Source organism: Dama dama, chromosome 23 (genome assembly GCF_033118175.1).
Source record: "Dama dama isolate Ldn47 chromosome 23, ASM3311817v1, whole genome shotgun sequence".
Classification (NCBI taxonomy): domain Eukaryota; kingdom Metazoa; phylum Chordata; class Mammalia; order Artiodactyla; family Cervidae; genus Dama; species Dama dama.
The window spans coordinates 52,796,809-52,809,617 of NC_083703.1; the positions used below are offsets into that span (position 1 = coordinate 52,796,809).

A 12,809-nucleotide genomic window follows, 5' to 3' on the forward strand; every position below is an offset into this window, starting at 1 on the left:
GGTGATGGAGAGAAGTCCTGAGGTCATTAGCAGTGAGGGGAGGCTCCTTTTTAATCCCCCTCCACCCAAGAGGCAGAAGGAGTAAAACTGTATATCTTCTGCATCTCATCCTTTGTCTCAGCTTCCCTAAGGTCTCTGCTAAATCCAGCTCTTCTTTCCCCCATCCTAGCGTGACTACATAAGTCTCCCATTCCTCTCCTCTGCAGCCTCTCTTCCTCCAAGCATTCCACTGGCCCCAGCTCTCCCTGCAGGCGTCCCTTGGGTCCCTGGGACTGTTGATAATCATCAAGCTGGGCCTGGCATTCCTGGCCTCAGCCAAGATCTATTGGCCTAGCCCTGCCCAGAGTGCTAGTAGTGCAGGCAGAAGGAGGACCTGGTGCCGAGAGGCAGCTGCCCAGGACCTGTGTCTAGAAGGGCCAGGTAGAGATGATGCTTTGGGGCTGCCTCATATCCCCTACTCCCACTATCCCAGAGGGCCTCTGCTTACCTGCCCCAGGAAATTCTCTCAGCCCCAAGGCCCCTAGATTGGGAAAGGGGGTGGGGAACAAATCTCACTAGTTAGTTCTCCCATGCTTCCTCTTGCTCTCGCTTCTACCTAAAGACAGTCCACCCTGCTTCTCTTTGCCCACCCCCTCGCCACCCACCCACAGGCCTGCCTGCCAGGTCCCAGGCTGAGGAATGGCTATTAATTATTAAAGCAAACAAAAGCATTTCCTAGCAGGGAGGCTAGCCTGCAGCTACTTACAGGAAAGGCAGCCCCAGTTGGCTTCCCTTTCAGGGCGCTGCCAGTGTTCTGGGACCAGCTCACGGGGGAGGGCTAGCCTTGGTCCTCCAGGAGTCTACCCAGGCTGGGAGTGACATCAGGGGAGAACTGAATTGCTTCTGTGCTGAGCACCCCAGCAAGACCTTGTGGGTCTGCAGGGGAGTCCAGAGAAGGTGGGCTGGGGCTGGGGTATGGTCTCTGAGATAAAGCCCTGTTGGACCAGAGGAGGGATGGTCATGGCAATGGCCAGGGATTCTTGGGCAGAGTTCCCCACTGGGAAGACCCTGCCAGCCCAATGTTCCAGCCTTCCCTATCACCTCCAGGGTACGGTATGCAGCCTCTCTTTTCTCCTACCTCTCTTTCACTTAGAACTTTCCTTCCTGTTGGCAGATCTTCCCTCACTGATCTTAGCAGGCTCTGGGCCTTCTCCTCCTCCATCTTCTGAAAAACCTTGGTGCTGCAAAGCTGGGCAGCAGTAGCTGTTCCAGTACCTGGTTCCTGTGATCAGGTGGACCACCAGTGTGAACAGGGGACTCCAACCAAAACAGACTTGGTAACCTTCTAACACACGCTCCTGCTTCCTTCAGCAGATACTCATTACCCCCCTGACTGCTCGATCCTGGTGCCAAGGACCACCATCCAGGCCCTAAAGGAAGGTGTAGGCTGGCTGGGCAAGGAAGTCCAGGACAGCAGGGCACAGCTGACTCTGGACTGTGACAAGCATCCTCAGACAACACTTAGCACTACTCCCCTGGGCTGGGTGAGAGGGCAGAGAGAAGGTGCTGGGGGGAGGGGCCCAGAGGTTGTAAAACTTTATCCAGTGCGTGAATGGGTCCTGGGAGCAAAGGAACTGTTTCAGGAGACATTGCTGAATGCCGAGTGTCACATAGAGGCTGAGAGGCAGCTTGGGATCGGACTGTGATGGGCCTTGAATGCTGAGTGTCTGGGAGGAATTGGGGAGGTGGGGCGCGGGCGGTCACTGAAGTTTTTAATTGGGGAGGGACATGATCAGAGAAAAGTTCTTTGGAAATTTTCTTTGGCCCTCTGTGTGGCAGATGCTTTGGGGGGCGTGGTGAGAGGCCAGGGCAGTGGACTAGCAGGCTGAAGTGATACACTGGGGTAGGTTAACTTCAAGCCAGGGAGGAAAGTCTCGGAGGGCACGTCTTTGTGTTGAGTATGTGTCATGGCTAAGAGCTGGCAGTAGGCACTGTGATTAGGAATAGGATATGGAGGAACCATCCAGAAGCCCTGACAAACAGGCGGCTGTGGGGTGAAGGCATAGAACACATCAAAGACAGCTGTCAGACCCCAGGCAGCCTTGCAGGGAATGTTCCAGGGCAAGTTCTTCTGAGACAGAGGGAGTGGAGCCTGTGGAGGTAGAAGAAGATCAGGGCAGGGAAAGGAATTCCTGTCATTGCGGTTTTAGGATGAAAAGACCCAAACAGAGGACTGATGAAGGATTAAGAGCCAACCAGTGAGATGATGGCACCTTAGGAAGAGTGAGAAAGGAGTATCCCCCCCACCTCCTCCCCTTGGCGCCCAGAGGCAACCAAAGGTGTGGGGACTCCCAATCTGTGTTCTGAGACAGAGAAGTCTCTGGATTTAGAGATAAGCAGTCAGGTCTGAAGAAATGCCTCTCTTCAAATTGGGGGTGGGAGGGTGGGCATTCTTAGTCCTGGTGATGCGGCCCTGAGAACTCAGACTGGACACATCCCCCTTACTCAAGACCTCTTCCCTATGTGCAGACAACACTGCTAACGCTCCATCTTGTGGGAGGAGCCTCGTCACACTTCCTAAACCTACACAGGATACAAGTGCTTCCTCCTCATCAAACCTGCTGGCGGGGTCAGAGGGGAAGGTCAGAGACAAATAGGAACCAAAAACCCTGAGGCCCTAGTGGAACCCTCCATCCACTCCTACAAGCTCTCACCACACAGCCAGTGATGGAGAAAAAGAAAAGAAATTGACCACTTCAAATTAAATGAGGGCTTTCCTCATAGCTTAGTCAGTAAAGAATCTGTCTGCAATGCAGGACCTGGGTTCAATTCCTGGGTCAGGAAGATCCCCTGGAGAAGGAAATGGCAACCCACTCCAGTATTCTTGCCAGGAGAATCCCATAGACAGAAGAGCCTGGTAGGCTACAGTCCACGGGGTCAGAAGAGTTGGACATGACTTAGTGACTAAACCACCACAAGTTAAATGAAAGACCAGAACCAACAGAAAAACAAGCAGGATACAGAACTGTATGTATAACACAAGGGAAAAAAAATGTCAATGGGAAGGAAATACATTAAAATATTGACAGTTTGTTGTATTAGAGAGGTGGGGTTTTTGTTTTCTATTTTCATTTTTTCCCCCTGGAATATAGTTATATCAGGAGCGAAAGTATGGAAATTGAGTCAAAGACAAGATCCTTTCTCTTCCTGAAGAGGTGAGCCCGGCAGAGAAGCCCCAGGGCTCCCTCTGGACAGTCATGAAAGGACAGGAGTGCAGGAAAACCATTCAGTTTGAACTTGAAACAAAGTGTGTGTCTGTTAAGAGGTTAGGTTGGGGTTGGTGGTGAGGTGGTATCCCCTGAACAGGACTGGGGATGTGAATGTGTGGCTGGCGTTCAGATCTAGCCTGCCCTGAAACCTCCCAGCAGAATCCTTTCCAGCAGCTGGACAAGCAGTTGCTCAGACCTCTGGAAAGTTCAGCTCCCACGTGCCGCAGGTGTCTGCAGAGGCACCATCTCCTTAGTCCCAGCCACTGAGATCTCCAAGTAGGATGTCCGACCTCCCCTCCCCTTGTTCACAACTGGGGATACAAAAAGCCCGGAGCCCAGGTGTTGGTGGTGGTGGGGGGGGGGGGGGAAGGCAGGTCCATAAACCTTTATACTTCCTTTCTAAATCCAGGAGTCCATCCCCCACCCAGGCTCCTGCGCAGACTCCTGCAGAGGAGTCAGAAGAGATGGGCGTGGGTGCTGGGTTCCTAGGGACCCCTTGCCTTGGGTAGGACCCACCAGAAAAACATCTGGCGAACCTGCCCCATCCTCAGTCCCGATCATTCCACCAAGCCGATTGCCCACCTCATCCCTTCCCCACTCTTCAGCCTGCAGCCGTTTCGCCGGCTCCCGCACACCCCCATCCTCCAACTCTGAGGGATTAGAGAAAGCAGTAAGGTGGCTGGGTTTTGTGCCTTTCCTGGCAGAGATCCGTGGAACTGGACAAGGAGGGGCACTTAAGCTCCCTGAGAAGGAAGGGCCAGCAATTTCCTGATGACTGGTGGCTGGGGGACTGCGGGGAGCCGGGAGAATTCCTCCTCTTGAGCCACGGACCGCTGGGCACGCGAGCGATAGTCAGAAATCAGAGTCAGGACATCCAGGAGTGGAGGCAGAGGCCCCGCCCCGGCTGCCCCCTCCCCCCATCCTCTGGAAGAAGCAGACACTCAGGGCAGGGTGGGCGCAAGAGCTTGCTGGGACAGTGCAGAGTTAGGGCTCCGTCCAACCCTTCGCCCAGCAGTTCCGAAAGCTGAGCGAAGGCGGCGCGGAGCCGTCCAACCGGAGCGCGCCGAGTCGCGTCCGAACGCTTACCTCTGCGCCGCGGTGCTGGCGTCCAGGATGCCCGCGCCCTGCATCCAGGAGCGCACCGAGCCCAGGCCCGCGGGCAGCAGCGGCTCCTCCTTCAGGTTCAGCCCGCCGCGGGGCAGAGCGTCCTGAGCAGGGAACATAAGGGCGCGCAGTCAGTGGGGCGCCCTCACCGCCAGGGATCCGATCCCGCCGAGGCTGCGGGGCGTCCTAGCTCCGCGCGCCTAACGGCACCCGGCGACCGCAGGAGCGCAAGCAGCGCCCGTCCCGGCCACTCAGTGCGCGCCAGCCTCTTGGGCGCTCCCTCGGAGAAAGCGGGTCCGCGAGCGCTGTCCCCTCCCCTCCCCGGGCGCGGGGCGGGGAGATGGAGGGATTTCCCCGCGGCCTGAGCGCCAGCGGGCGGACTGCGCGCGGGGCGGGGAGGGCGGGGAGCGGAGCCGGCAGCCGGTCCGCGCAGAGGCGCGCTCTGGCGGCTGCCCAGGGCCGCGGTCGTCGGAGGGGGTGGGGGGCCCGAGGCCCCCGGGAACTGCCTCAGGCGAGGCGGGGGCGCGGGGCTGCCCGCCCTTTCCCCTCGCCGCCCCCACCCCCCGCTCGCCCGCCCGCCCGCCCGCGGCGCCGGCGCGGGGCGCTGATTACCATCCGGGAGGAGGAGGCTGCGGGCGCGGAGCTCGGCGGCGGCGGCGGTGGCGGCGGCAGGAACAGCAGCAGCCGCGCGTCCCGAGGAAAGGCAGGGGCAGCGCTGGGCCAGCAGACACCGCCGGCGCCCCGCGTGCCCCGGCGCCCCGGCCCTGCCGCAGCCCCGGGCGGCAGCACCTGGAGCAGCAGCAGTAGCAGCCCGGCCGACTCCCCCCGGGGCCCGGTTCCCGCGCTGCCCCGCCGCGGCCGCCGCCGCCCGCCGCTCCCCGGGGCCTGGCCGCGGGCCCGGGCCATCCCGCCGCCGCCGCCGCCGCCGCCGCCGCTCCCTGGGGAGCGGGAGCAGAAGGGAGGGAGCGCGGGCGGGAGGAGGGATGGCGGGAGCGGGCGGGCCCAGGGGACTGGGGGCCGGGGGAGGCGGGGGCGGGGCGGCGCGGCCGGCCGAGGGGCGGCCAGGGACGTGACATCATCGGGGGAGGAGCGGCCGGGCCCGGGCCGCCGCGGCGGGGCGGACCCTGGCGAGTCGGGAGACGGCGCTGGGGTCTGCGGCCTGGCCGAGGCCGCGGGAAGGCACTGGAGGGACCAGCGTGGACCCGGGAGGCCCAGGCAAGGAGCACACGGGCCTGCGCGGCGGGGGAGCCCGGCCGAAGCCGGAGGAGCGAGCGGCCCCGCGTTCAGAATCCGCCGCCGCCTCCAGGTCGCCACTGGACGAAGCCCGGGCTTGGTCTCCGCTATCTTCGTCTCCCAAGTACCCGCCGCACTCTCGGCGCTGACGCCCAGTTCCTGCACTTGCCGCTCAATTCGACGCCTTTCAGCTTTTACTGTTGATGTTCTTTGCTCTCCCGGGCCGTCCTTCCCGCCTTTCCCTGACCTCGGTTTCACCTCAGCCCGGCTCTCAAACCTCTCTCCCTTAGGCTGGGCCCCAGACGGGCAGAACGCAGTCGCTGCACCCATCACACTTAGTTCAATCCGTGACTTGCCTAAAACTAAAGCATTCTCGTTTCCAACCTCTGCCTTTCAAACCCCTCTTAGGTTTTGATGAGAGTTGGATCCTGAGTTAGGATTCACTTCCTCTTGCTCCCCAGCCAGAGAATTTTCCCTCTTAGATTTCATGCCTCTTAGTTCCCCGCCCAGAAATCATCTCACCCTTGACCCCAGGGCTGAGCCATTTCTACCCTTCTCCCCACATTTTGGCCTGGTGTGTCCTGGCCAAGCTTTGAACAAGCTCAGAAAGAGCCCAGCACTTTCCGGCAGAAGAGTATGGGGGTGGCCTGTCCAGCCTGCTGCTTCATTCAGACACCCCTGGAATATCTCTTTTCTGCCCCAGCTGACTCCCATCCTCTTTTGGGGAGCTTCCAAATGTGCAGTTAGTGGTCCACCCCAAAAGGATCCAAATGAGGTCCAGAGCCACTGCTGAGCTTCCTACCACCCTAGAGGCACACCCCTCCCCCTGTACCTCCTTTCCTGACCTCTATCCTCTACCATCTCTCTCTCTCCACGCTCCCTCACCTGCCTGGGCTGTCACTCCCACTCAGACTTCTCAAGGTCTCAATTTTTACCCCAGGTGAGATTAGCAAAGCTAGTCTCTCCTGAAGATGAATTCTTATGCCAGTCTTTTTCTCCATCTCCTTATCTGACTCTAAATCCTTGCTCCTTCCAATGTGGTCCTTCAACCAGCAGCTTCAGCATTAGTGAGAGCTTGTTAGAAATGCAGAATCCTTGCCCAGACCTGCTAAATCAGAACCTACTTTTTACCATGATCCCAGGTGACTGGCATGCATATTACACTTGAGAAGCAGTGCTCTAGAGAAACCCCCAAGGCTGTTCCGTACTTGCTCCAACCCTCTCCCCAATCTTCAAACCTGCCTCTGGCTCTAAATTTCCAGCAGACAGCCTACCTGTTATTTACTGGAGAGATTACAGGGAATCTTGGCAGAATCCTGCTGTCTTTCTCAGCTGTCTATGTTTTTCCTCCTTTCTCAGTCTTCTCACCCATCCTCTTTCCCTCTTTGTCCCAGAGAAGCATGTGGGCTTAGGGACCTCTTTGCTCAGTCCCTTCTTCTGCACCTCCTGATGTTCCATCTGATCTGTCTGACTGTTGATCCTCCTTCTTTCCTCTGCTCAGACCTCCTCATTCTTAAAAGAACCCTCCTTTTGTCCCCGCCTCCTCCTCCTCCAACTTGTGCCCCTCCTGTTTCTAAGAAAGTCCACAGGCTTACTCCACCAAGGCTGCCTTGTTAGCACCCAGCAAGCCACTCTTGAAACCCTCATAGTCTGGCTCCCTTCCAGCTTTGCTGCTGTTTGTTTCTCTCTCTGCCTCAGGCCCTCTGACCCCCGTGCAGCACTGGGCTCTGCGCACCTGCCTTGTTCACACACTTGAGAAGGCCATCCTGAGGACCAAAGCATACCACCTCTCCTCTTAGCCCTGGGTGTGCCCCAGCCTGCTGTGTGCTGCTCCCTTCTCCCTTTCTTCTTTCAGAGAACTCAGGCTTTTCCATAGTCTCAGAGGCCATCTTTGAGGAAATGATGTCCTAGTGTGGGCCTCCATCTGCTTCTGTTGGCCCTGAACACCCACTGGTGAGGACAGAGCTGGCCTTGACCCATGGAGAGGAGGGGCGCTCCTGCTTCCAGGGAGCGACCCTCTCCCAAGTAGATCTGCCCTTAGGCTGTAGTTGGGACCACTTCATCTCCACGTGCCCAGGCCACACTCATGCCCATTCCCCACAAACCAGCTCTTCCTCTGTGGCCCTAGGTGATGAGGGTACCAGTTGGACCCAGCAAGTAGAAAGCCACTGGGCAAATTCTGGGTCAGTTTTTGGAGTCAGAATTAGGTATTTCTGCTTTAGATCCAGAAAGTCTGTTTCTTGGAACTCTTTGTTTTTATTTTGTATTGTTTATCTTAGTTCCTTTGACAAAATTCTCTCAAACTGTTGTAGTTTCATGCGAAAGGGCTTTGGGGGCCTGTTGTAGCTGTGTTCACAGAGGGCTAGAGGGGTGGTGGTGATGGAAGATGCTGATCCAAGGCTGCCAGAGAATCTTCCCTTTAAGATTTCATTCCTCTTAGTTCCCGGCCCAGAAATCATCTTGCCCTTGACCCGATGGCTGAGACATTTATGCCCCTTTCCCCACAATCTGGCCTGGTGTGTCCTGGCCAGGCGTTGAACAAGCCCAAATTGATAGAGAATGTCTTTCTGGCCCAGGCAGAGGCTCACCATAGACCACCAGCCCAGAGCCTCTCACCTCATCCTTCTCCATCATGGACATCTGTGCTCATCCCACAGGGAGGGCTCTTGTCATGTGCCTGGTGCTTGATGATAAGCAAAGCCTAAAACACAGGCTGTATCCTTATGGGTACCACAGTGTAGTGGTGGGAGATGTGTAAATTCTCAGTGTCACTCCAGAGTGATCTGGGCTGCTGGAAAAGATGCAGGTGCAAGTACTCGGACCAGCACAGAAGGGCCTGAGCCTGAGAGGAGAGAAGCAGTCTGGGTCAGAGGATCACCATCTGTAAAGACTAGCAGAGTTGGTTTGTAGCACTTGCTTCAAACTAGAAGCTTTTAGCACCTGGAATATCACGCTTGTGCTTGGGATTCCATGCTGAGGAGCTTGGGCTTTTTCCTATAGGCGTGGGCCTTAAAACAATATTTTAAAAATCTGCAGAACCCCCTCCTTTCTCTAAAAGTTAGAGTGCAACACCATAGCAAACAAATCCAAAGTGGTGTTTTAGGCAGAAGTGCCCTTGACCAGACTGTGTTGGGCCATAGCGCCCCCTGGAGGCTCCAGAGTGTTAGCTCAGCACTTGGATCCACTTCATGTCAACTTCCCTTCCCTCATAGGAATTAAAATATAGGAAGAATTTAAAAACTAAAGCATGCACTAGATGTGACTGTTCACATAGTTCTAGGAAGAAACAAAAATGGCTAGGGCCATCACAAAAGGCTTCCCGGTGGGCATGCCCCAGCTCTTAGCCTTCCTCTGTTGTCTCCTGAGGTCTCTTCAACTGCTCTAGGGAAACCTGCACTACATGTGTTATTTGACCTTAGGATGATTCATCATTCTATCGCCCACACTGAGGCTGAGTTATTCAGTCTTATATAATGATAAAAGTACTGGTGGTTAGTTTGTCAGGAGTGTTGTACTCCCACCTTCGTTCAGTCTCTGGGCTGGAGCAAAGGCTGTGTGTCCCCTCAATATTCCAAGTTGTCCACATCTTTTCCAAACACAAACCATCTTGAAGACAACCAATCTCAATTTCAGTCCCCACTGAGGAAGAGGAATGGAACCATTCTCTTGTGGAGCAAGTTCTCCACAGGGCTGACCCTTTGTTCACCCTCCATCTTTCAGAGAAGGTTCAGGAACTGCAGGTTTCTAACCTAAAGCTGTATTTGCACTAGCAGTATCCCCGAAGGGCTGCCCCTTAGCTATCCACAAGCAGTGGTGGAAAATTTGAAATGATAGTGTGTGTGTATGTATGTGTGTGTGTATATATATGTATTGCCCACCCCCCCCCCCCCCAATTGTGTAAGCTTCAGTCAGCAGGGAGGAAGGCTACTAAATCTTCCCTTAGGATCTGGAGTTGAGTAGGAACAGGAATAGTTAGGTACTCACATACTCAGTCCCATAAAACTCTGTTTCTCTTTGGCCCTGACTCATCTTGACCACTTCTTCACCCCCAAAACATCTGCCATGCTCTTCGAACCCTTCTTTCTAATTAGCCAATTTCCTCACATTCTCACCATTTCTTTAAATGGTTTCTCTCATCACTAGCCTTAACTGAAACCTGATGTCACCTGTTATAGACTGAATGTTTATGTCCCTTGAAAACTCATATGTTGGAGCCCTAGCTTCCAATGTGACTATATTCAGAGACAGGCCCTGTGAGGAGAGGATAAAGGTCAAATGAGGTCATAAGGATGGTCCTGACTTGATAGGACTGTGCCATTATAAGAAGAGGAAGAAATAACAGAGTTTTCTGCCTCATGTGAAGACACAGCAAGAAAGCAGTCATTTGCAAGCCAGGAAGAGAGTCCTCATGTTATCAGATCGAACTCGGATTTGCTCTCCTGGTGTGCAGCAAAGCAAATCTACTGACATTCAAGTGTGGTGATGGAAAGTACAGCCTTTATTTGCACGGCACCAAGTAAGGAGAATGGGTAGCTAATGCTCAAAAGACCCAAACTCCTTGACGTTTTTTAGGGAAGAGTTTTTAAAGGCAACATTGGAGTGAGGGTTTCAAGGTGCATGATGTGCTCATGGAAATTCTTCTGATTGGTTAGTGGTGAGATAGCAGGGTGTTTCAAGAATCTTTGTCATTTATCTCCTGATTCTAACAAGTCTGAGGTCTTTATGCTTGTTGTCAGCAGTTTCTATGGAGGTGGGTGGTAAAACAACTTGAGTAAAACAACTCAAGAATATCTGTCAGATTGTTCCTCCTCCCTTGAGGTGGAACTAGGGGTCCTGTGACTGTTTTACGGCTGAACTATTGCTTAAGTTATAATCACTTTTCTTGTTTGACTGATTTTCCTTTATTCTCTGCATTCCCTCGCTTCTCTGACTAGTAACTACTTGAGTCTGCTCCTTGGAATTCAAGGAAGGCCTGGGTGACTAAAACCCTCTTCTTCTTCTTCTTCTATTTTTTTTTTTTACAAACAGGAACTGGGGAACACAGAGTGATTCTGCCACTGGGGAGGCTTTATAGGCTCCTGCTCAGTTTCACTCACCAGAAACTGAATAGACTAGTGCCTTGATCCTGAACTTCCTAGCCTCCAGCACTGTAAGAAAATAAATCTCTTTGGTTAAGCCACCAAGTCTTTGATATTTTCTTATGGCAGCCTGAGCAGACTAAAGCAACACCTTAAGACACCCTTTCTTCTAAGGCCCTTTCTAGCAGTTACTGTTTATTCTTTCACCTCACTACATGTAACTACTTGGAATTTGATTTTGCCCCACTTTCAAGATAATTGATTTACCTGTTACCATTTCATGACTGCTGGTAGAAAACATGAGATTCCTGGGTCAGAGACAAAGAACAAGGGAGTACTCAAAGCATAGCAAGTAGCAAAAGCATCATTTTCATCAGTTCCTCTTGCTCCCACTCCCAAGTCCCATAGGAACAACGTGAAGGAGACCTGTGGATGCCCTGTGGATGCCCTGTGGGTTTGTGTTGCATTTGAGGAACAAGAGAATGGGGAACCCACTTCTTTTATAGAAGACAATAAGCAAGCTCTCCTGAAGAGAGATATTACTTATTCCTCAAGATTACTGTCTGCACACACACCCTGAGAAATAGTGCAGGCAGAGTGCTCAGGACCTTATATTCTTGGCATGCCATGTAAAAATGTGCAGTGATGCCCAGGGTCTATGGCATCTAAACTGTTGGCTGAACTTGACTATTTACATGAATATGCCACTCCATTCATCACTCTCATTAATCTGATCAAATAGAGACTGAGACCAAATCTGCTCAATTTGTCTCAATCAGAATTTAATTAAGGCTACTATCAATAGACCTGGAGAAGGAAATGGTAACCCACTCCAGTATTCTTGCCTGGAGAATCCTGTGGACAGACGAACTTGGCAGGCTACAGTCCATATGGTCGCAAAGAGTCAGACATGACTGAAACGACTTAGCATGCACGCATGCACTATCAATAGAAACTCAAGGGACTTCCCTGGAGGTCCAGTGGTTAGGAGTCCTCCTGCCAATGCAGGGGGCACGGGTTTGATCCCTGGTCTGGGAAGATCCCACATGCCACGGAGCAACTCAGCCCATGCGCCACAATTACTGAGCCCACATACCTAGAGCTTGTGCTCTGCAACAAGAGAAACCATCACAACGAGAAGTCCAAACACTGCAATGAAGAGTCGCCCCCATTTGCTGCAACTAGAGAAAGCCTCAACGTGGCAACAAAGACTGAGCAGTAAGGTGTGTGGACCAAAAGGAGATGAAGGAAGTAGTCAGAAGTGTTTTGAGTTTATTTATTTTTAATTAATTTTTTATTGAAGGACAATTGATTTACAGAATTTTGTTGTATTCTGTCAAACCTCAACATGAATCAGCCATAGGTATACATATATCCCCTCCCTTTTGAACCTCCCTCCCACCTCCCTCCCCATCCCACCTCTCTAGGTTGATACAGAGCCCCTGTTTGAGTTTCCTGAGCCACACAGCAAATTCCCGTTGGCTATCTATTTTATATATGGTAATGTAAGTCTCCATGTTACTCTTTTCATACATCTCACCCTCTCCTCTTCTCTCCCCATGTCCATAAGTCTCTTCTCTATGTTTGTTTCTCCATTGTTGCCCTGTAAATAAATTCTTCAATACCATTTTTCTAGATTCTGTATATATGCTTTAATATGATATTTATCTTTCTCTTTATGACTTACTTCACTCTGTATAATAGGTTCTAGGTTCATCCACCTCATTAGAACTGACTCAAATGTGTTCCTTTTTATGGCTGAGTAGTATTCCATTGTGTATATGTACCACAACTTCTTTATCCATTAATCTGTTGATGGACATCTAGGTTGCTTCCATGTTCTAGCTATTGTAAATAGTGCTGCAATGAACATTGGGATACATGTGTCTTTTTCAATTTTGGTTTCCTCACAGTATATGCCTAGGAGTAGGATTGCTGGGTCATATGGTGGTTTTATTACTGGTTTTTTAAGGAATCTCCATACCATCTTCCATAGTGTCTGTATCAATTTACATTCCTACCAACAGTGCAAGAGTGTTCCATTTTCTCCACACCCTCTCCTGCATTTATTGTTTGTAGACTTTTTGATGAAGGCCATTCTGACTAGTATGAGGTGATATCTCATTGTAGTTTTGATTTGCATTTC

At 52.6% G+C, this 12,809-nt stretch overlaps 1 protein-coding gene across 2 annotated transcripts in view; it reads right to left on the reverse strand.

Annotated features, from left to right (window-relative positions):
* The window catches only part of EBF4 (EBF family member 4), a 55,914-nt gene extending 50,656 nt beyond the window's left edge, over positions 1 to 5,258 (reverse strand). Inside the window, exons 1-2 of one of the 2 annotated variants that reach the window (XM_061126751.1) lie at positions 4,965 to 5,258; positions 4,335 to 4,456 (exon numbers count right to left, since the gene is read on the reverse strand). In XM_061126751.1, the coding sequence (XP_060982734.1) occupies positions 4,335 to 4,456; positions 4,965 to 5,258 (416 nt within the window). Of the gene's footprint in view, positions 1 to 4,334; positions 4,606 to 4,964 lie in introns of those variants that run through there. The other variant, XM_061126752.1, reaches the window with a different exon arrangement.
* Positions 5,259 to 12,809: the final 7,551 nt, after the last annotated feature.